We start from the raw sequence: 24,147 nt of genomic DNA, 5'->3' as shown, positions 1-24,147 counted from the left end.
GTGTCAAAGTGAAGTTGTGAAAAAAGGAAAAACATTCACACACACACACAAGCGCACACACACACACACGCGCACGCACACACACACACACACACACACAAACAGCCGAACATCTCGTCCAGATGTCCCTGTGGATGGCATTTGGATTGAAGCTCTACGACATACATTAAAGCAGGAGAGAGAGAATCAATCAGAGTTTAGCTGGCAGCACTGTGTGTTAGCATGGGACTAACTGACCTTGCTCTGCTTCTACAATACACTCTCCATTCATTATCTGACATAACCAAACATCATACACACCAACTAAGAGTCGAATTACTGCCCTCAGGGATTGTGTGTGTGTGTGTGAAGATGGCTGCTGATCCCTTAGATGACACCACTCCATAATTCTGTGTGATTCTGATGTGTTTCTAATGTCCTTGTTTTGTTTTGATTTGATTTGTTCTAATGACAGTAGGAAAGAAATTCACAGTCCTTAATTTTTAGCATAGTATTATAGATTAATTATACATATATTGAGAAATATGAAGAGGAGGTGTAATCACTTTCATATTTGTAACCTGAGCTATGAAAGAGAGGACAACCATTTAAAGCTTATTTGCAAAACTACAGGCAATGTTGAACTGTGATTGTAGCGTATAAAAACTATAACATCACAGCGACATGGACTTTTTAGTGACGTTCTTCAGGAACAGCTGGGCATGCCTCATTATTTTGTCTCCACAGAGCAGACACTGTAGAGAATAGTATTATAGACTCCTGTATACATACAGGTGGCAGATTTTCTCTGGGAGCCTGAGTTGAGGGATATCTGATCTATGCAGGTTCTGTTAACCAACAGAAAAAGTGAAAAACATCCACAGATAATCATGCTTTCCCAGCACCCATATCTGTGCCTGACTAGCAACTGTATCTGAGTCCAGCGTCTGTGGGGGAACAGCTTCAAAGGCTCGCCGACTGGAACGGTGACATGGCAGTGCCCAGAATGAGTGAAGGGGAGAAAGGACAGTCAGCAGGGTTTTAGGACACTGTGTATATGTGTGTGTGTGTGTGTAAGAGAGAAACAGATAGATACAAAGACAGAGAGAGAGGAGAGAGAGAGAGAGAGAGAGAGAGAGAGAGAGACAGAGAGAGAGAGAGAGGGGGAGAGAGAGAGAGAGAGAGAGAGAGAAGAGAGAGAGAGAGAGAGAGAGAGAGAGAGGGAGAGAGAGGGAGAGAGTTTTCTCTGTGGAATATAGAAAGTTTATATCAGGCTGTCTGAATATTGTATATTTTTAAGTTAAAGGGAGATGAAAAGGTTTATACTTTGTGTTTGTTTCAGTGTGTGTGACTGAGAATGGGAATTTTGTGTGTATGTGTGTGTGTGTGTGTGTGTGTGTGTGTGTGTGTATGTGTGTGTGTGTGTAAAATGCCACCACGCTGCAGTTCTTGGCTCCCCCTGGGTAATGGAGCTTGTAGCACATATAGAACCCCACTTCAAAGACTTACCCTTTTTCTCTCTGAACTGGAGCCTCCTCCTCAAACCATACCATGCTAATTAAAGGAGATGCAGGAGCAATGGAGAGTTCAGTCTGTCTCCTCAGTCCCACATTAAAAAAAAACCAAAAAAAAAAAACCTTACATCACATCTCTGCCTCTACTCTCATAGAGCATTATGTGAGTATCTAGGAGCTCAACTATCAGCTCAGAAACTCAGCAACAGATACAACATGTCTGTTGAACAATAGCTCCAAACATATTACCCCCCCTTTTCATTTCTAAAATCATACATATTATTCAATGTGAAAGTATGTACATAACAATGCCTGCATCACATGTACATGCAAACACACACACACACACACACACACACACACACACTTTATGCCTTGCCGTTGCAGGTTTTTCTGTGTGATATCATGTGAAAACTTTTTGATATTATTATTCTCACCCCATGCTTAATCTTTAATAAAGAACATAAAACTTTCTTGATGTCAGTCTGTGAAAATGATGCGTTGGTACACATACTGAACATCAATAACTGACTAATATAATATATAATATATAAAATTGCAGTCATTATATATATAAATTGCAGTCATTTTATTCAGTTGGTGTGCTTTCCTTTTGTAATTCATCTTTTTTTTTTGCCTTTAGGTTTGATTTGTTGGCAAATGGCGGTGCCTCACTGACACTCAGTTTTGTACGAGCTCCATTCCCTGCTATGCATCGTTCAGTGTGGCTGCCATGGAGAGTGTTTCATGTGATGGACAGACTGATCATGAGAAGGGAGGAGAGGGACGCACCCTCTTGTGACCTCAGTGGCCTTGTCCGGCCGACCCCTCAGATTACGACATCACCCCTCTCCACCTTTTACAGCTCCACCCCTGAAGCCAGCCCCATTATACCTGAGACCCAGGTCAGTACTGTTACATTACTGCTGAGGCCTAGGTCACTTACGTTACTTTACCACTACGATCCAGGTCAGTTGTGTTAAATTACTACTGAGATCTGAGTCAGTTCTGTTATATTACTACTGAGGCCCAGGTCAGTCCCGTTAAAATACTTACGTGACCCAGTTCAGTTCTGTTTTATTACTACTTAAATCCAGGTCAGTTCTGTTACATTACTATTGAGAACCAGGTCAGTTTTGTTACATTATAACTGTGACTAAAGTTCCATCACATACTTTGAGATCCACTCAAGTCACATTATATCCTGCCTGAGAACGAGATGCAGACGTCTTCATACTCCACACTCCTAAATTACTCTGCATTTTAGCTTTCAGCTTCTCAGCTGCTTAAAATAGCCCATAACATGCCCAGATGTTTCCATGCCTGCTAATAATTTCATTCTGTTGTCCAATCACAGGTCCTGCATGAGCAGACAGCTATCCCAGGCAGTGACCTTAACCTGGTTTACCTGAGTTCTCGCGCCTCTGCCTATAAGCCTGTCCTTAAAGTCATTATGACCCAGGCCAGTGTGCCTTTTGGCCTCAGCAAGGTCCACCTTATGGTGGCAGTCGAGGGTAGAATGTTCCAGAAGCAGTATCCTGCTGCGCCCCGGCTCTCCTTCATGTTTGTCTGGGACAAGTCTGATGCTTATGGTCAGAGAGTCTATGGTTTAGCTGAAGCTATGGGTGAGTTAAATTGTGGAAGTAAAAGAGACGAAGAACCACACAGTTCTGTACAGTTAATGCACAAAAAATCTTTTGTTAAAAGAGAGAAAAACAAAAAAACAAACTGTCAAATAAAGCACAAAATATGTTGTAAATCCTCCTTGGTGTATTGGTATAAAGACTGCAATTACATCATGAAGTGTGTTTACTTTTACTATGTACATGATAGATTCAAGGCTTTAAAGTTTGCAGATGTTTAAAATCTCATACCCTAGACTACACCAGAATAAACTAACTTTATTTATTTAAAAACTTGAATTTCAAATTGATGTTGTGTTTTCTTGGAACACTACAAGCTTCTGCAATCTAATCAGTAAATTTCCACGTATTTAGAGTCTTTTAATATGAAATACTGTATTCGGTCTAACAGAGCTTTAAGAATAGGATTTAACAGCATAATCATAATTATGTACTTGATTCCTCTTTTATATTTGGTCATGATCTCTAAGTGGGTTTCATAAAAGAATTGTTTCAAATAGGCTCAGCTGATCCTCATCTAACATTCATGTTCAAACTGAAACTGGGACCTGTTCCATTTCTATTAAATCGTTAAAAATCACTTAGGATTTTTCATGATTGTTTGTCAATTCATTAGCTGTCAGTTTAATCCTGAAATGACTGATGAACACAACTTGAACTATGCCCTGGCTTAACTGAATAAACATTTTCTCCATTTTCTGTGCTGTAGATACTGTTAGGCTATCAGGCATAGGAAGCATTAACTCTGACATGGTACATGCTGGTTTGGTTGTTTTAGTGTCTGTGGGTTTTGAGTATGAGTCATGCTTGAACGTGATTCTGTGGGAGAAGAGAACCGCCACACTGCAGGGATTTGAACCAGACGCTTCAAACATTGGAGGATGGACTTTAGACAAGCATCACATCCTGGACCTGCAGAATGGTGAGAGATGAAATTATTACCTTTTTTTTAAGTTAAAAGGAATGGACCTGAACTCACTTTCTCCACAGGGTCAAACAGTCAGCTGCTCTATTCTCACTCACGTGTTAAATATTCCTATGAATATGAAATGTGGATCACAGCCTTTTGCACAGATAATAAAGCAGAGTTTGAAGGGGCTAATCGTTCAAAGTAATGACCGAATAAATCAGGGTTAATTAGCCTGCTCTGCAGATTCAGTGGTACATTCTCCACTGTTGGCATGAGCTAGGATTCGGTTGAGTGTACTTTTATCCAGTCCTCAGAGAAAGAACGGCTCAGGTGTAAATGTACAAAAGCCTTTGTCACCTTTCAAATCCAATAAGCCATCTAGTTGACCAGTTTCTGGCAATGTTACTGGCTTTGCGAAGACATTTTTTTTTATGAAGATCTCTAGTAAGTCTAATTCTTGAGCTCTTGTTTAGCTAAATGGTTCTGGGTGGATAAAGTTCTGGTTTAAATCCAGGCACCCTGAAAAAGGGCAAGGTAAGTGATCAGAGGATTATACTGGTAGACACAATTGCTCCAGGGTTGTGAGGGGGCCCCCTTGATTGTACCTCTCTCTCTCTCTCTTTCTCTCTCTCTCTCTCTCTCTCTCTCTCTCTCTCTACCTGTCTCTTTTCTCTGTCTGTCTGCTTCTGAGAGACTTTGAGCCTTCTGGTGCTGCTTTGGCTTGATGCCAGTTGGCTCAGGGAATTTTAGGCCTTTTAATCTGTCGACCTGCCGAAAAGATGGTCACGCTCCCCCGCTCAACCCTCCTCTTTTTTTCCTCCTTCCTCACAGCTTTCAGCCGTTTATCCGATTTCAGTGCCATCTCCCAGCAAATAAAGCTTATTCATACATTTCACCTGTGGTGACAGAGTGGATTAATCAAACACAACAAGACAGCAGCTTAAGTCAGTCAGTTTACTTCTGGCTGGGCCAATTCAGCTGTTGTTGTTGTTGTTTTATTATTATCATCATTGTTTATCTAAAATATTTTCTCAGTCATTGTCTTGTTCAGGTTAATAAGTGAACCAAGATCAAGTGGATCTTTGAAAGATTTGGAGCTCCCAATATAAATTTAAAGTAATCTCAGGCATACATATTTATGAATAAAAATGTGTATCTTGCATCCTTTTTGCATTTCGTGCACAGCAGGAATTCAGTGCATATTCATGAATGATTGAGTATATGTATTGTTGTGAACCCAATCTGTCACAAGCTCACACACAAAGACAGTGAAAATTGAGCCAGAAAATTCTAAAGTTTCCCATTGTGCACCTGTGTGCATTAAGTTGGTTTCGTCATTCCTTTCAGTGTTTCCCCTTGGCTGCATTTTATTTTTTCAATCAACCGATGTATTGTAATTCATCCCACATAGTATGAACAACCTCTACACTTGTGGATTTGTACCAAGTCTTGTGGTAAATGAATAGTTTTAAATTAGTGTCTTTAAAGCCATGTTCATTTCTGTCTTCATTTGGTCTTTGTGTCATTTGTGAAATTTCTAGCTCTCTCATGTCCAATTCAATTAATGGCAAGAAAGTCCTTTCTTGAAATGCATAACAGTTCACTTTCTGTAATGTAAGGTGAATGTTAGTGCATGACAGCCTAATACCATTTCACCACACTTTCATTTTTGTTTTGTTTACAGTACTGTTCAATACATTTTATCAAAATATGACCGAGTGCAATCATGTGGCTTTCATGAACTATTCATGCCTGTATTCTGTATTCTGAGACTTTTTAGGCTCAGAAAAAGCTGGAAATGCCGTGTTGAAATTTCCTCCAGGCTTAGTCTGCGTGGCATGGATGAAATGAACACAGGTCTCACACAATTAGTTGTTAACCTTTACCTACCCCCAAAATTCCATCATTTCAATGTATTCAGGAGACTGAACGACTATGGAAATAGAATGAATGAATAAACAAACTAAACAAACAAAAAAATGGGTTCTCTGGAGCATGCACCACATGTCACAGGCTTAATCAATTTGCCATAGGGAAATCTTCATCCCTGTGCACAGTTCGTGACCTATACGTTACGTGAGTGTGTGTGGTCTGGTGTGTTGAGTGTGTATGGTTTGTGCCTGTGTTTGTAGAGTGTGTGTATTTATGGCGTGTGATAGTTAAGGGTTGTTCTCTTATTTCCCTATTTTTTATATTTCTTTCTTATCTACGCACACGTACGTTTACTCAAATATTCAAATTCATTCTCAAACACACACACACACACACACACACACACACACACACAAGTTATAAATATTTAACCACACTCCTTCAGTATGCTGGATTGGGGACGAAATCTATTCTGTTCGATTTTTTCTCTCTTTGCCAGGAGCTCTTATAAATGCCAGACAGCACCTGAAAAGTTTCAATATTCAGGATGTTGTATTTATTTGTTCAGTAGCTATTTGTTCAAGATGTTTGTGCTTTGAATATGAAATCTTCAAACCCACAAATAATGTATAAAATATATAAAATATGTTGATGGGGTTATAGAGATATTAGCTAAAGGAGAACATTCGCATGTTCGGATAGTTCTGAACCTTGTGTCCATACTTTGTCTTCATTTTAGGTAACAAAATTTTTTAATAATAATTTATATTGACACCACACCTGTATGGAAAACAAAGATCGATCTATCTATCTATCTATCTATCTATCTATCTATCTATCTATCTATCTATCTATCTATCTATCTATCTATCTATCTATCTATCTATCTGTCTATCTATCTATCTATCTATCTATCTATCTATCTATCTATCTATCTATCTATCTATCATTCTTGATAAAATGTGTGCAAATCTCCTCATCATTCCCTCATGAATGTTACCCTCCTTACTCTGAAGGCACTCTCCTTACATGCACTGAGTATGCAGTGGGGCAATGCTGAATGTTTTAACTCAGCGAACCAACCGTTCACATTGAAGTGTCTCTGGATTGCTATTCTGGCAAGACCATTCACTTTGTGGTCTCATGCTTAAAAAGCCAGCAAGCGCAAGCCAATTCATCTTAGTTAAAAGAACATTTGTTAGGTCACAAATGATGAACAAGGCTTATATTGGCCACAAAGCTTCAAATTCCCACCCCCTGTCCACGTGCCCTTGACCAAGTCTTCATTCCACTCCTCCCCTCAATCAATTAATCAATGACAAGCACTAATCAGATGGGAAAAAATTGCAGCACACTCAGTCTCACATGGGAAGACATTAGTAGTGACATGTTGACAATTCTAAAACAGAGAAGAATTTCAGGTCAGTCAGGTAGACGGATTTGCATATGCAATCAGGGTTAGAGGAACCTATAATGAACAAGGTGATAATGTCCAATCAGAGAGTGATGTGTAGTCATTAGTGAAGCGCATGTGTCGATCAGCTAATAAGAGAACACAATGATAGTACAACAGACTAATCAAGGAAGAGGACAGCAGTGATGTCTTTTAAGTTACTGTACAGTTATAATCAGAAATCTAGTTTATAGGATTCACTGTTGGCACACAACAAACATGCAGATTTTAAGATGTATGGCAGTCAGCCACTCAGACGGCAGATTACTAAGCTGGACGTGTGATGTCCAGCCAATCAGAGAGCGGTACAGAGCAGTGTTGTTGATCAGATTAATAGACCAAAGCAAGAGTTGGAACTCTAGCACGTTTCTTGCTGTGAATAATTTATCGCTCTGGGCATGGCACTTCCCTTTGAAGTTTCTCTTTGAAGCCAACCCCAAAAAGAAACAAATTTTCACAGAACTGAAATATTTATCTGTAATGACCCAAGCTACTTCACCCACTCTTGGGCTGGAGGCAGCATTAACATGGAATAGCAGCAATCAAAGGTGTAGTTTGGGAGATCAGATTAATGGGTACAGACAGAGGAGCAAGAATAAGGCAGAGCCCACTATGACCTTGCAGGTGATGAAAAATTTCCCCACGAGTTTATGCCTTAAGATGTCTTAAGTTATGTAAGTTATGCAAGTTATGTAAGACGGCATCTTTCCATGTATGGTATGGTATTGATGACCTAACTTCATCGATACTGTACAGAACAACAGATGGGAATTATGAAAATATACATTTCAAAAGCAGGCGAGTCTTTGGAAATGAACAGGAATACAGTATGGATAAAGCACCTGGGCTTCATTCTGCTGCATCATTAATTGCGAACTTTATGCTATTTTGTCCTGTTCCCTAAATGTACGTCTTTCACAAGTTTATTTATTTATGTATTTATTCTTTTATTTATGTATTTCTACATATCATAATTTATGCGTGCACTCCTTTTAATTATGTAGCGAGCAGTGCAGAAAAAGAGACTCTGCTTGAATACTTTATATTTAGCCAATTCCCAGACATTTCAGTGAAGTCCTGGCAGTGCTTGACCTCCCTGGGTTTGCTTGTGGCAGGTATCCTGTACAAAGGCAGCGGGGAGAATGTGTTCTTCTCCAGGCTGCCCCCAGTCATCAGCACCATCATGGGAAACGGACGACGGAGAAGCATTTCGTGCCCCAGCTGTAACGGACAAGCAGAGGGCAACAAGCTGCTGGCACCTGTTGCTCTGGCCTGGGGTATTGATGGCAGCCTTTACGTAGGTGATTTCAACTACATCAGACGTATCTACCCATCGGGCAATGTCAGCAGTGTTATGGAACTCAGGTGAGAGATGAATAGATGAGTTTTGTAGGAATGATGATTTTAACAGCGTGTTGGAACTATAACTATAACTGGATGGGTGGATGGATGGATGAATTTATGTGTGTATTGATGAATGGATAAATGGATGAATAGATGGGTGAATCATTACTAAGGGAATTGGTCTTGAGAAGAAAATATGGGATTAATGATGCATAAATGTGTACTGCTGATTGGGTAGCAGTAGTTTGGTGATTAGACACATCGATGGATGAATGGATGATGGATGGACACAGGGCCATTTGATTAAATGTGGAAATGGATTTCTGTTCATTGAACAAATGGATTTCTGTTATGTACAGTGAATGCAGTAACTACATTTTGTTGAGTAAATGTTCCACTGATTGTGAAATTCTCACTAAATTTGGATATGCCTAGCAGTAATGCCCTGTTAACAAAGTCATTAAACCATAACTGAATCAGTGTATCTCAGTGTTTTGATAGTTTATTATGACCCATAGTGGAATTGACATGGTCAAAAAGTCTCAAAGATGCATTCAATGGATAGACAAATTCTAATCTTCAGTGGCAGTTCTTGGTGAAAAACATTGTTGCTTTGTGCAAATTCTTATCTGAATAAGAATTATCCAAAGCATCTCTAACATGCTCTCTCTCTCTCTCTCTCTCTCTCTCTCTCTCTCTCTCTCTTTCTCTCTCTCTGTCTCTCTCTTTCTCTCTCTCCCTCTTTCTCTCTGTTCTTCTCGTCTAACTGTTTCATAACTGTTCTTTTTTTCTGTCTTGCTTGGGCCCACCTCCGCGCACCCTTTGTTTCCCTAACCCTCTGCTTCAAGAAATAAAGATTTCAGACATAGGTAAGTGTTCGTCCATCTAGGTCAATATATATTGTAATATTATGATTGCTTCTGTATTATCCTTAATGAGCAGCCATAATTATCAAGCATCTGGATAAGTTCTGCCAGGTTGTGTAATGGCCTCTTTCTCCAGGCTATCAGGCCTCTTTACTACCTGCTGTCCCCACTGCCCACCTTTTTCTTTTTAACATAAAGGGCAACACCCAGCCCCCCAACCACTCCCAAACTTACACTATCCACTCTACTGGCCTCATGTACGAATTAAAATTCAGTGATTGTTCTGCCGATGATATGTCTTTATTAAACATATCTGTATTACTATTGTAGATTCTACATACTAGCCACTTTAGCACAGTAATGTTTTTTTTTTTTTTTTTTTTAATCAACTGTGCTATTTCATAACCGAGTCCTGCTGATGCTGACGATGTCATGTTCACATTTATGATGTCACATGATCCTTTAAGATGTCATGTTTATCTTATGATATGTTACACGTATCTGCAGTCACATAGATGCTGCTACTCATGAAGGTTCACTTACTCATGTAGTTTTCTGCTTGGTTCCACCTTCTTTGTACAAGTGTACATTTTGCACTGTCCGGTATATTTTTATTGTGCATGTACTTTATACTGTGTGCAATAACTTTGTACTCTTGTGCATTTAACTGTGCTCTGTCCTATTCAATTAGTGTATTGTTTTTGTTTTTGTCATGTCCAGTTGCACTATGTGTTGCTTAGTCTTGCACTTTCTTGTTATTTACAATATGTGTAGTCCAGGAGAGACAATGCTTTCCTCCACTGTATAATTGGATGTGGATGAGATGACAAAGCTTACTTGACTTGACTAGAAATAATATCGACATCAGCATATGACACACCACACATTATTTTAAAATGACTAATAATACGAAACCGATAGCACTGCAATTAACATCACGGACAGAAAATATTGAGGATTCCTAAGAGTCACAGTTTGACTCTTCTAAATTGACTTTGATAAAAAAATCTTAATTCTTCCCTGAGGCAATGGTCATTATATTTACAATGTGCCATACAAATTGTTCTCTTTACTCACAATCATTTGCCCACCTAATGGCATGTCTGGATATGCAGCTCTGCTAACTCATCCTGAAGGCAATAGAGTGATTGGAAAGACAGCTTTAATGAATCCAAATAAGTCAGGCCTGCTGAAATACCATCAGTTGTTGGCAGTCATTAAAAATATGCATATCACCATCCCCATTTCCAAGGTCCTCGTTCCCCCACACCAGGGAATGATAACGACTGAAATGATTTGGCGTGCTTGAGGTTGTCAGCATTGCCTCTTCCAATATGTTCCAGTCACATCCTATTTCTTCTCCTTCCATGCAAATTTTCTCTTCTGTCATGAGCTTTTGCTCCCTATGAGAAAAAAGAAAGAAAGATGAGAAAACAAGTCAAAGCAGAACCGTAATGACATCTATACTCTCATCAGCCTCCATTATTTCTCGTCTGTCATCTCTACTTAGGCTGTCAAAACTTTTGGTCCATGAAAACAAACTGTATTGGCATGAGTCTGCGGTGGAACCCTCCTCCTCCTCTCCTCTTTTTTTGCTTATTATATCAGTCTTTTTTTGTCTACAGTAACAATCCAGCTCACCGGTATTACTTGGCTACGGACCCAGTGACTGGACAGCTGTATGTGTCAGACACTAACTCCCGGAGGGTGTACCGACCACGGGCCCTTGCGGGTGAAATAGACCCGCAGCAGAACATGGAGGTGGTGGCAGGGACAGGAGATCATTGCCTGCCATTTGATGAAACTCAGTGTGGGGATGGAGGATCAGCATCAGAGGCTCTGCTTACAGGACCCAAAGGTGCAACTCTTACCTAAACCTCATAATGATACCTCTAGGTTAAAGAAACCAAATCAACTGTGAATAGAATAAATAATCCCGATGAGGTAAATTATTATTTTAAATCCAATTTATGAATCCTGAAGCTGCTTATATGTCAGAAGTGCTCCTAATTACTTTCAGTTGTAGAGCCTTATACAACAGTTCAATAATGCTGTAATACCATGGTAATCATGGCACAGATTCCAGCTGCTATGACAAGCTGAACTGAACTGAAGAGGACATCATGCAAGTGTTTTTTTTCTTGTCATAGTTGCAGTGAGAATCTTAATCCATGGTAGACACTGTTATGTATTTTAAGAAAGAGTGATTGACAGTTTAAAAGCGCGTGACTGCTTCCAGCAGCTAGAGAATTGACACAGAACTGTTTTCATTTCATCAGAGACAGAATGTATTGACAAAGTCATTCCCTCATTCTCCAGTGGTTTTGTTAGCATTTGATGAACACAGGATGATGGAATGTGTCACCTCTCTTCAGACAAAGCACTAAAACAAATGTAGCGCCACATTATGTAGCCCTTAGTGCCTTGTTTTTGGGGTAAGTACATTGCTGTTTGTGAAGAAACTCAAGCTTTAACTGATAAATCATGTTTTGAGGATTTCAAATTTGATAGCATGCGCTTAATCAAGGAAGGCTAGCCCTCCTGCTGGATATTCCCGAATGTACCTAATTTCATCTCATTCTAGTCTGGGACCCCCACTTCATTTTATCAGGATCTTAGTCAGCATCAGAGCATTAGAACCAGATATGTTACAGTTTGAAATAAGACATTCTGATTTCTCCACAATATGTTTCGATCACCTTTATCTAAAATCATGTGCAAATAAGGGAACACGGACAGGGAGACATTCCAAGGCTCTGTAAATATTAAAAAAACACTGATAGCACTGTTAAAAGGAACTGTCCCCACATGTAAGCATACATGTAATGCGATTCTCGATTAAGAATTTTAAGCAACCATCTACTTGAGTAATACATGAGCAGGCTGAATAACAAATGCAGTCCGGAGACCATCAAGTAACTGCTGGTTAACTTGACTTTTCAAAAAATTGTGCAGTCTGCCTACTTAAAAAAGTGACAAATTGAGAGTGTGTTCACTGATATGAAATGATAAGTTGGTTCAGTGGTCTTCAGTGGCAAGCAGAGGGAAGTATGAGCCAGAGGCAATGTAAGTCAATGAACAAGTGTGAGGAGTGAGAGCATGCTAGTGTGTTTTCCCTGAGTGGGACCTCTGTCCTTATTCCCAACAGTCTAAGATCTTGTCAGAGACATACAGGCCCATCAAACAACGCTCGGTCGGATACCCATTAAATGGGCTGTAGTTACCATAGCAACTTGCAGTCTATCACAAGTTGAGTTTAAAAATGGACTGGAACTGTGTACATCCTTACCTCAACTTCTTTGTTTCATCCTTAGAACAGACATTGAAAGAGAGGGGAAAAAAGACGCAGACAGAGAGAAGAAAGAAGGGTATAGAGCAAGCAGATGTACAAATACATCTTCTTCCACTTTTTTCTTAAGAAATTATTCAGCATGGGGAGAAGGAAGCATGTGAATAATTGAGAGTGATGCTTTCTGCAGTGACCTGAATAATGCGAAGCCAAACACGACACATGTAGGCACCTCACGTCGCTCGCTGGCTCATCCCAGCAAAGAGCACCACTGTCTGACCTCCACGTCTCTCTGCTTCACTCGCTTGCTCTTTGTTTCTCTCCTATTTCCACTCATCTGGGAAAGGTATTGTTGTGGACAAGAATGGACTGATCTACTTTGTTGATGGGACGGTGATTCGGAAAGTGGATCGAAATGGCATCATCTCCACTCTGATGGGGTCCAATGACCTGGCTTCAGCTCGTCCCCTGAGCTGTGATGCTGTCATGGATATCCGGCAGGTGAAAACAGCAAAAAACTGGAAAACTTCCTTCCTGCACTCAAGTTTTATAGAGTAGAAATACTCCAGAAGTGTACAAAAAATACCACATAATTTAGATACACTGCGATGGACTGGCATCTGTCCTGGGTGTTTCTCCACCTTTCGCCCAATGAACGCTGGGATAGGCTCCAGCACCCCCCTCGACCCTAACTAGGATAAGCGGCTTAGAAAATGAATGAATGAATGAATGAATGAATTTAAATATACTTATTCACAGTAATTGAATGTGTTCCCAGATGTGTTCTCCATTGCATACTATGTCATTACTTTAAGCATACATGCTACAATCCAAGATAGTAAAATAAATAAATGTGCTTTTTGAGGTGCACACTGATGCTAGTTCTAAAGTACATATATTCTCAGGAATGGATCATTAGATCCTAAACTGAGTAATTCAGTGTGAAACTGTTAAAGCTGTCCCTGACTACAATGGCTTCAAAGTTGAATTAGAACACAGAGAAATTAAGATGCTCAACATCTAATCCAAATTTGGCATGACTTCTTTCTCCTAAAGTCATTAAATGTCATAATGCATGATAAGCTAGAGGAGAACAAGCTCTTGGAGGGACTATTACAAACTAATCCAAGATAACATCACCATTAGTCAAAATCTGTCATGGAATGGTTTTTCTGCTAATGATCTGTGATCACTGTGTATGTGCCTCCAGGTTTCCCTGGAGTGGCCCACTGACCTGGCTATCAGCCCGACAGACAATTCTCTGTTTGTGCTGGATGGTAGCGTGGTTCTGCAGATCACTGAGGAGGGACAGGTTGTTGTGGCTGCGGGCCGACCTCTGCACTGCTCCATGCCCACTTCTGACCTGCGGGTGCCAGAGACACAGTGGGCCACCCACACCCATCTGGAGTCACCCAGCGCTATTGCTGTCTCCTTCAGCGGCGAACTGCTCATCACTGAGACAGATGAGAAGAAAATGAGCCGCATTCGCAGCGTGTCACCTGGCGGTGAGATCACTCACCTCGCAGGAGCGCCCTCTGAATGCGACTGCAAGAATGACGTAAACTGCGACTGCTACCTTACCGGTGACGGCTACGCCAAAGATGCACGACTGAATGCTCCGTCTTCTCTGGTGGCATCTCCCGACGGAACGCTATACGTTGCTGACTTGGGAAATATTCGCATACGCGCCATTAAGAAGAACCGTCCTGTGTTAAATGGCCTGAGCATGTTTGAAGTGGCGTCAGCAACTGAACAAGAACTGTACATGTTTGACATTAATGGGACACATGTGCACACTGCTAACCTGGTCACTGGAGATTACAAATATAATTTCAGTTACAGCAATGAAGGAGACTTGACTGCCATCACTGACAGTCATGGCAACACACTTCGCATTCGCAGAGATGCCAGCAGGGTGCCTGTCCGCATTGTTGCCCCAGACAACCAGGTCATCTGGCTAACCATGGGTTCCAATGGTGGACTGAAAACGTTTGGGGCCCAGGGGCAGGAACAGGTACTGCTCACTTACCATGGCAACAGTGGTCTCCTGGCAACCAAGAGCAACGCCAATGGGTGGACCACATTCTATGAGTGAGTATGGAGAGCAGGGTGTGGAAACTGTAGCGTCTTCTTGTCATATGTTCAAGAATTTATTGTTACAAAAATAACTTCATTTAATTTGCCTTTCTTTGCGCCTTAGTTTATGTGCTTGGTGTGCTATTTCAATAATTCTTACACTGTTCCTTCAATAGTATGCGTTTAAACAATATAAACAACTTAAAAAACTTATATAACCAATAGCATCCAGAACACTGTGCCCAAACAGGTTATTTATTATGCTGTACAGTAATTATAAACCATTTTCCTTAAAATCTTTAATGCTGCATTAACTTTAATAGGTAGTCACACACCAATGTTGCTGTGTAATGCATATTTTACATTGCTTTGGCAACACAAATCACAGAAATGGATTTTTGAAGGTAAATTGTGCAATCATTTCAGGGCATTGGTTGTTATAATTGCAATATGACCATGTAAATGGATCCTCTAATGTTGTATTTGACCTCAGTGTAAGTCCATTGGGTTTGTCAGACTGCTGCTCACTGTTATGTCTCCTCCAGCTATGACACTGAAGGCAGGTTAACGAACGTGACTTTCCCCACGGGAGGGGTAGTCAGTCTGGCCTGCGACACAGGGGCAGTGTCCTCCATAAAGGTGGAGACCTCTGAACAAGAGGATGAGGCTGGCATCACCATTAACCAGACAGCCATCCAAACAGTGTACACACTACAGCAGGGTAGGCAGCATGCTTGTGTAGACATAAACACAGACAATTTTTGTAGGGTTTTTTTTTTCATATTGTGAACATCCTTCACCTGAAACATAATGTGATTGTTTGTTATTTTTTAATTATTTTTTAGCTTTTGTTTTTAATGCTGGGTTAAGAGTTAATGTTGTAGGCTACCATAGCCTTTATCTTTCTTTCTTTCTTTCTTTCTTTCTTTCTTTCTTTCTTTCTTTCTTTCTTTCTTTCTTTCATTTCTATTATAAACACTCTTAACAGCCATAGTGGATCAGGTGTAAATTGTAGATTTCTCCTTGCTATTAGCCTTTTTCTGCAATTTCTGTAAGCATAGTGACAACATATTTTTATCATGTGAATGTGGGTTTAAGGTTCTGACAGTATTAATGGAGAAACCTCTGTGTTTTATTTAGCTGGAATAAAATCATTCTTGCCATTACAATGGCTGAGCCCGGTTTTCCAAGCATTCATATTTGCATTTGTTGACAAAGATGAGTTGTCTAGATTTTGACTAAGTTGATTCAATCATCATGCAATGCAAAAAGAAACAAGACATGAATGAAACATGAAAACATAAAAAACATGAATAGTAATAGAAACTACTCTATGTACTGTGCCATGCAAATTAAAAGCTAACTTGTGCATGTTCTTTGTACCTTTTCACTTATTTTTGTCCTTGTGAATACCATAGTAGTTGAGTGATTAAAAGAATGGTGTGTATTTGCCATCTTTAGAAAGGCTTCTGCATCTCTTGTTTTATAGATCAGTTTAGGAACACTTATGTGGCTGGCTATGACAATTCGCTGAGGATTCTTTACGCTAATGGGATGGACAGACATTACCAGATGGAACCACACATCCTGGCCGGCCCTTCCTGCCCCACTGTGGCCCATCGGAACATGTCTCTCCCAGATGACAGCGGGCAGAACCTGGTGGAGTGGCGATTCCGTAAAGAGCAGATCCGCTCAAAGGTCACTGTGTTTGGACGCAAGTTAAGAGTAAGGCTCAGTTCAACGGTCCAAAGAACATTGTGCAAACACGGTTCTGTTATTGCTTAAACAACCATTTGAGAAACTGTTTCATTTTGTTTCATTTGAAGTACGTCTTTCCAGTCAGTGCATCTATATTTTGAAATTTAAATCCTGTAATATGTACAATATGACAATTGTAACAACTTTCACATTTTGTTATGTATGTTTCACCTTTTTCAAAAACTAATGGGGTGGAAAAACTACAAAACATTTAGAATTTTGAATTTAAGTCAGGATATATCAGATTAGTGAATTGGAACTTCTCATCTGCTGTTAATCTTGCTTCTCATTTAACTGTAGTGAAAACACTTATTTTATGAACATGAGATAAAGCATCTTGAAAAAAATCAGATAGTAAAAGAATAAAACCAAAATTAAATAAAATAATCCATTCTCGGTAAACCACGTACCACGTCCAAATCCAGATGTGTGTGTTTTCTTGTCTGTAATTGAAAAGGTAAATGGGCGGAACATCCTGTCTGTTGACTATGACCGCACATTGAAAACTGAGCGGATCTACGATGACCATCGCAAGTTTCTTCTGAAGATTGTTTATGATGTGTCAGGCCAGCCTGCACTGTGGATGCCCAGCAGCAAGCTGTTCCCTGTCAACATCACCCGTACCACCGGAGGCCAGATCAGTGCCATCCAGTGGGGATCTGTCTCCGAACATGTGGAGTATGATGGACAAGGACGGATTCTGTCCAGAGTTTTCCCTGATGGAAGAACTTGGAGCTACACTTACCTGGAGAAGGTGAGGATTAACTTCCAACATGGGATATGGATATGTCACTCATTAAATCCAAAAGCTGGACAAGTTATAAGTAGAATGGAGGATCGCAATCATTGAAATATTTTTAGTTGAAACTGTAGATATAAAAAAGGAAAGTCTTTTATTGCTTGATCATTACAAATGCAGTAGTTAAAAATAAAATATAACAAGACCATTAACAAAGAAATGCAATAAAGCAATAGAACAGGGGTCAGAGGGTATTTTATATTTATATTTCTGGAATAGATTGTGTGATTAATTTAATTGATCACTGAGAAGCAGGAAGTCTCACAGATTGCAGTATTTAAAGGTTGTAAATCAAACCAGGAATGAAATAATTCTTCCTCCGGAACATACTGCTTCTGGAGAGGGGATGTTTGATTCATTCTCTCTCGAAAGCGCATACGCTATTTTTCTTTTGATAGAACAGTCCTGATTTACCATCTAAGTATTTCCGAACATTGTAATAAAACTTGGTCTGCTTCAAAGAGAAAAATTGTTTTTGGTCTTAAACTACCCTCAACCACACTTAACCTTTCTTTGTCTACTTTATATTTGTTGCTTTTCTTCTCCATCGCTTCTCTTCAGTCTATGGTCCTGATTCTGGCCAGCCAGAGGCAGTATGTGTTTGAGTATGACCCTCAGGGCCATCTATCTGCTGTCACCATGCCAAATGTGGCACGCTACACCATGGAGACTGTCCGCTCAGTGTGGTACTACCGTAATATCTACCATCCACCTGAGAGCAATGCCTCTGTTGCTGTGGACTACGCAGAGGATGGGCGGTTGTTAAGGCAAACACACCTGGGCACAGGCCGGCTGGTCCTCTATCGGTACCGTTGGCAGAGTAAGCTGTCAGAGGTTCTTTATGATAGCACACGTGTAAGCTTCACCTACGATGAGATGGCAGGTGTTTTGAAGACAGTTAACCTGCAGAGTGAAGGCTTTATCTGCACACTACGCTACCGACAGCTTGGTCCACTGGTAGATCGACAAATCTATCGCTTCAGTGAGGATGGCCTCGTCAACGCCCGCTTCGACTACGCCTATGACAGCAGCCTTCGTGTGAGCAGCATGCAGGGTGTTATCAACGAAACACCGCTGCCCATCGACCTCTATCAGTATGATGATATCTCAGGAAAAGTAGAGCAGTTTGGCAAGTTTGGTGTGATCTATTATGACATCAACCAGATCATCTCCACTTCGGTGATGACCTACACCAAGCACTTTGATAGCTATGGTCGCATCAGAGAGATACAGTACGAGCTGTTCCGCTCACTGCTCTTCTGGATCACTATTCAATATGACGAGGCTGGCCGAGTCACCAAAAGGGAGACTAAGATCGGCCCCTTTGCCAATGCCACAAAATATGGTTATGAATATGATGTGGATGGACAACTGCTGGCTGTCTATCTGAATGAGAAATTGATGTGGCGCTATAGCTATGACCTCAATGGGAATCTGCACCTGCTGAATCCTGGCAGCACTGGCCACGTAACTCCCCTGCGCTATGACCTACGAGACCGAATCACACGTTTAGGAGATCTTCAATACCAGATGGATGAAGATGGTTTCCTGAGGCAGAGGGGCTCTGAGATCTTCCACTACAATTCCAAGGGCCTCTTAGAGCGTGTCTACAGCAAGACCAAGGGCTGGAGTGTCTGGCACCGCTATGATGGCTTGGGTAGGAGGATCTCCACTAGATCCAGTCTAGGCCATCACCTGCAGTTCTTTTATGCTGATTTAAGCCACTTGAGTCGGATAACACATGTATACAATCACACCAGCTCCGAGATCACCTCTCTCTACTATGACCTGCAGGGCCACTTGTTTGCCATGGAGCTCAGTGGGGGAGCTGAGTTCTACATTGCCTGTGACAACACCGGCACTCCACTGGCAGTCTTTGGCAGTGATGGAGTCCTTCTTAAGCAGATGCAGTACACAGCCTTTGGTGAAGTCTTCTTTGATTCAAACCCTGAGCTCCAGTTAGTGATGGGTTTTCACGGTGGGCTCTATGAACCCTTGACAAATCTGTTGCACTTTGGGACACGGGATTACGACATTATGGCAGGCCGCTGGACTACAGCTGATATTACTGTCTGGAAACAGATTGCCAAGGACCCTGCTCCTTTTAACCTGTACATGTTCCAAAACAACGATCCAGTCAGCAAAGTGCAGGATGTCAGAGAGTATGTCACAGGTATGACAAGGTGTCCTTTACTTCTCTCAGCCAAAATTCATCGGCAACATTGATATTGCATATTGTAATGCATCTTGAATCTAACATAAGTTAATAGACTCTACAGAACTTCAGGGTGGTGCTAAATATGCATGTGTTCTACCAAGATGAAGTACATTAGCAATAAGAGTTATGTCATCGCAGTCAGATGTGGATTTTTGTGATCAGCAAGACTGTGAACATGCATTGTAATAAGTAGAAGTCAGTTAATAAAGCAGCCTGTAGGTCTGTTGGAACATTAGGCCCTATCTGCTTTTCATTACTGCTGTTAGATGTTGCAAATGTAGCTCTATATCTGGTCATTATGTGTATAAATGTTTTACAGATGTAAATAACTGGCTAGTAACATTTGGATTCCATCTCCACAACACAATACCTGGTTTCCCGGCCCCAGTCTCTCAGTTGAATCAACCGTCTTTTGAACTAATGAAGAGTCAGCAGTGGGATGAGCTGCCGGTTGGTATATCTTACAGTGATACAATTGAAATGAAAGAATTTTTAAATAAAACATTTTAGTCTGTGAATTATTTTCCATAAATAACATTTCCTTTGCTAACACCTTTGTCCACCAAGGATCCATAAAATATTATTTTCATTGCTTTTATTTTTTGTCAATATTTTTAAGTAAGTGAAATTTGGTTGAACGGTTTTATATGTTTATTGATGTGACATGTAATGTTTTGTATGTTCAATTTTTTCGTTATGTGGCATGAGTTTTCTTTTTTTTTCCCATATAACTATTATGTACAGAATTTTTAACAGGTCAGTTACCTGTGATCAGAAACAAGGAGGGGAGCAAGATTAATGTAATGCTTCTTTAGTCTGTGCCATGATGACTGTTAGCATGATGACTTATCACTTGGTCTCTTGAAGACAGTCGAGTCTTGGGCTGACATTCATGAACCATCTCAAAGTTTTTAAACTCTCCCAGATGCTCAGGATGAAATGATGGAGCTTTGCTGCAATTCTTACTTTTATGAATAAGAATTATTCATCAACAGTGCTTCGCCCTAAAAGTATTTCTAATTTGACTTAGAAATTTAGAAATTTAGAATTCATGGGCGCTTTATGATGTATCACGATGATGAAAGCAAACAGAGCAGAGACATTTTAAGACCTGTCTCAAAACTAAGGAAATCCGTACTTATATATGATGTAGACTATTATAAATGATTTATATATCCCGCGCGAGCCCTATCTTGGGGCAGCTGTTGGCCCCAAAGATTAGTGAAGTGAGCTTGGGACCAAAAGGTTGCCAGTTTGATTCCCTGGACCGGCAGGAAAAAAACTGGGCTGGGCTGGGCTGGGCTGGGTGAACAGTGCTTTCCCCTCCCTCAATATGCATGGCTGAAATGTATTTGAGCAAGGCATCTAAACCCCAATTGCTCCCCGGGCGCTGTGGTTGTGTGGCTGCCCACTGCTCCAGGTGTGTGTGTGCTCACTGCCTCCTAGTGTGTATGTGCTAATTGCTGACTACTTTCAGTATGCATGTGTGTGTGTGTGTGTTCACTCATTCAAATGGGTTAAAGTGCAGGGACCCAATTTCCCCTAGGGGTTTAATAAAGTATGAATAAAAATTTTTTTTTTTTTAAGAAAATATGATCAGTTATATTGTATATATAGATTTGGTAGAAAGTCTGTAAGAGACTTCATTAGAGAACATTACTTAAACTGCAGCCAGAAACTGTTCTTTGAACTGAAGTCACCACCATGTTGTGATTCCTGGCAGCCGCACATAAAAATATCCCAGCAGAGAATAAATTTGAATCTGTCTTAATATTTTTTGATGTGACATCACATCATTTTGGCAAAATGAGTGAAATAAATCGACACTGACAACCATTTTACTGCTTCAAATATTGCAAAATTACCCTGAGAAAGACCATCAGAATTTTATTTCTCATTTCCTTTCTTGAACGCCCCCTATGCAGTATTGATTTTATGCCAGAAGTCCGTTCAGTGCAGCTCATGGGAGTAAATCAAACGTTTTCTGAATATCAGCCCTGATCTCACAGATATTTAATTTCTTTTCAGTCTATGTATGGCATTCAGCAAGAAGTCAACCGACAAACCCGGGCCTTTCTGATGTTCGAACGCCTGCAACATGTCCAGTTTGGCCAGTACCAAAAGCTAGAGAAACCTTGGCTGTGGTTTGCCTCTAGTGAGTCTGTAATTGGCCGAGGAGTCATGCTGGCCCTCTACAAGGGTGTTGTGGTTACCCGTGCCTTGAGTCTGGCCAGTGAGGACTGCGTCAAGGTTGCAGCCATTCTCAATGGTGCCCTCTACTTGAAGGATGTCCACTTCAACTTGAATGGCTACGACACATATTTCTTTGTCAAAGCAAGCACACCTGAGGTGGACTTGGCCACCCTGCGGCTAACAAGTGGAAAGAAGGTCCTGGAGAATGGTGTTAATGTTACTGTATCACAGTCTACTGCTGTGGTGGGTGGGCACACACGCCGCTTTGCTGACGTGGAGTTGAGCCGCAGCAGGCTGACACTTCATGTGCGCTATGGGACTACACTGGATGAGGAGCGGGCTCGTGTTCTTGAGCAGGCCCGACAGAAGGCGCTGTCACATGCATGGACACGTGAGCAGCAGCGGGTACAGGATGGGGAGGAAGGTGCCCGTCTGTGGACAGAAGGGGAAAAGAGGCAACTGCTCAGTACAGGAAGAGTACAGGGATATGATGGATACTATGTGTTGTCAGTGGAACAGTACCCTGAACTAGCTGACAGCGCTAATAATATACAATTCCTCCGGCAAAATGAAATTGGGAAGAGGTAGCGAAAACACTTCACTCTTTGGAAGACTCCTCACTTACAACAGGTTTGAAAAGGTTGGAGAGATATCAAGGTAAAGTTAGCAAGACATAGTTAATAAAATCAGTTATGGGAGAAATTCTCTGTTCTGATGAGGGTAGAATAAAACCTTTAAACAACGCTGTGCGTTGTGGCTTGACAGGGTGTTGACTTCAATGCACAATTCAAAGCCTTTCCAAGGCTTTTACTGTGGAGCACAAGAAGATCATACAGTAAAGTTTGTCAACACAGATACCAGAAATAGAGTCAAGTCTTCTTATAAGTTTATTTATGTATTTATTTACTTATTTTTTTTATTTATTTATTTTACTTAACCCCCATAAATATATGATTTGAAGCAATGCATAATTTAAAGAAGAGTTGGAAAATATTAAATGTTTACAAACATATATATTTCTGTGCTTCAACAGAAATACTATGTATTAAAACAGGTGGTTCTCATACACAAGTGTCCCTGAAAGTATTTCATTTGTTTTTGAATGTTTTTCCTCTACAGTATTAAAGATTTTGTACTGCACTTTTGAAGGTGATTTGAAGCAATGTACAGTGATTCGAACAGACCACCTTCTCTCAGCGCTGCTCTAATAATAATGTTGTTCACACTCAATTTTCCAATTCCCAGGTTTTATTGTTTACATTATAAATTATAGTCCTGAGAATAAATTAATCACATTTCAAGTATATTTTAACAGTCTCATACAATAACAAAAAATTAAAAATGTAATCTGAGCACAGTAAACAAATTAATTACAGCAGATGTCTATATACTTATGTATAGTAAATGAACATTTCCTTGCTTTTTTCTAATGAATTGAAGTTATCTCTTCATTGTGTTACAGTTCCAGAAGATGCAATTTATGTAAAATGTTTATACTGAGCAAATAAAAGGCAAAAGATAAAATCTCAGATTTTGTTATATTTGAAAATGTGAGAAAAAATGTAAATGATCTGAAAAAGTCAGGTTTCACTGTGAACAGAGGAGTCATGTTTCACTGTGAACAGAGGAGTTCATCATTTTAACTCCAGTTTCAGTTTGTAATTGGGACAGATAGATTTATATAACCAGCCTTCACAATGATGTCAGCTCTTTAATCAGAGTTTAAATCAAGTTCTTTCAGCATCAGCTTTTCATGGACTGAACAGGCAAACCGCCTATGAGGATTTCTGATTGGCAACCATTAGTCCGGTCGACCAGAAGCATATGCATAATCAGTAAATAAATATGAATTATTTAATAAAACAACTTATTATACTGTTCTGTGGACAGCCATTTCAACATGAGGCCCTGCTATCATCTAGAATTAGGAAGCAAAGGAAAAACTGATAAGCTAATCTAGCGCGAATCTAATGTCATTCTATCAGACCGAAACTTTTGAGGCCCTGCAGTTGCAAAATAAAGACCATAAGAGACCATCTGAGTAGCTCTTATGTTGTCTGGAGGAGTGGTTCTCAATCCTGCTCCTGGGGGACCCCTGCTCTGCAAGTATTTGTACCATCTTTCCCTGCTTTGCCTACCTGACTGAACTCATCAGTGGCACTTTTGATTGGCTGAGCACACCTGATTTAATCAAGAGCATGTTAATCACACTAATCAGGTGTGTTTGGAGCAA

General features: G+C 40.4%; 1 protein-coding gene across 3 annotated transcripts in view; it reads left to right on the top strand.

The window, feature by feature from the left end:
* LOC115807722 (teneurin-3) overlaps positions 1 to 22,502 on the top strand; it is a 76,025-nt gene extending 53,523 nt beyond the window's left edge. For 2 of the 3 annotated variants that reach the window (XM_030768858.1, XM_030768849.1), the window contains exons 15-28: positions 2,137 to 2,398; positions 2,851 to 3,118; positions 3,915 to 4,058; positions 8,487 to 8,736; positions 9,564 to 9,584; positions 11,207 to 11,439; positions 13,217 to 13,371; positions 14,081 to 14,961; positions 15,492 to 15,667; positions 16,436 to 16,671; positions 17,162 to 17,458; positions 18,065 to 19,676; positions 20,041 to 20,171; positions 21,750 to 22,502. In XM_030768858.1, coding sequence (XP_030624718.1) covers positions 2,137 to 2,398; positions 2,851 to 3,118; positions 3,915 to 4,058; positions 8,487 to 8,736; positions 9,564 to 9,584; positions 11,207 to 11,439; positions 13,217 to 13,371; positions 14,081 to 14,961; positions 15,492 to 15,667; positions 16,436 to 16,671; positions 17,162 to 17,458; positions 18,065 to 19,676; positions 20,041 to 20,171; positions 21,750 to 22,502 — 5,419 coding nt within the window. The remainder of the gene's footprint in view (positions 1 to 2,136; positions 2,399 to 2,850; positions 3,119 to 3,914; positions 4,059 to 8,486; positions 8,737 to 9,563; positions 9,585 to 11,206; positions 11,440 to 13,216; positions 13,372 to 14,080; positions 14,962 to 15,491; positions 15,668 to 16,435; positions 16,672 to 17,161; positions 17,459 to 18,064; positions 19,677 to 20,040; positions 20,172 to 21,749) is intronic. The other variant, XM_030768866.1, reaches the window with a different exon arrangement.
* Positions 22,503 to 24,147: the final 1,645 nt, after the last annotated feature.

This window comes from Chanos chanos, chromosome 1 (genome assembly GCF_902362185.1).
Source record: "Chanos chanos chromosome 1, fChaCha1.1, whole genome shotgun sequence".
In the NCBI taxonomy this organism is placed as follows: domain Eukaryota; kingdom Metazoa; phylum Chordata; class Actinopteri; order Gonorynchiformes; family Chanidae; genus Chanos; species Chanos chanos.
Note: the sequence above shows the minus strand (reverse complement) of the source record. Positions and strands in the feature narration are given on the sequence as shown.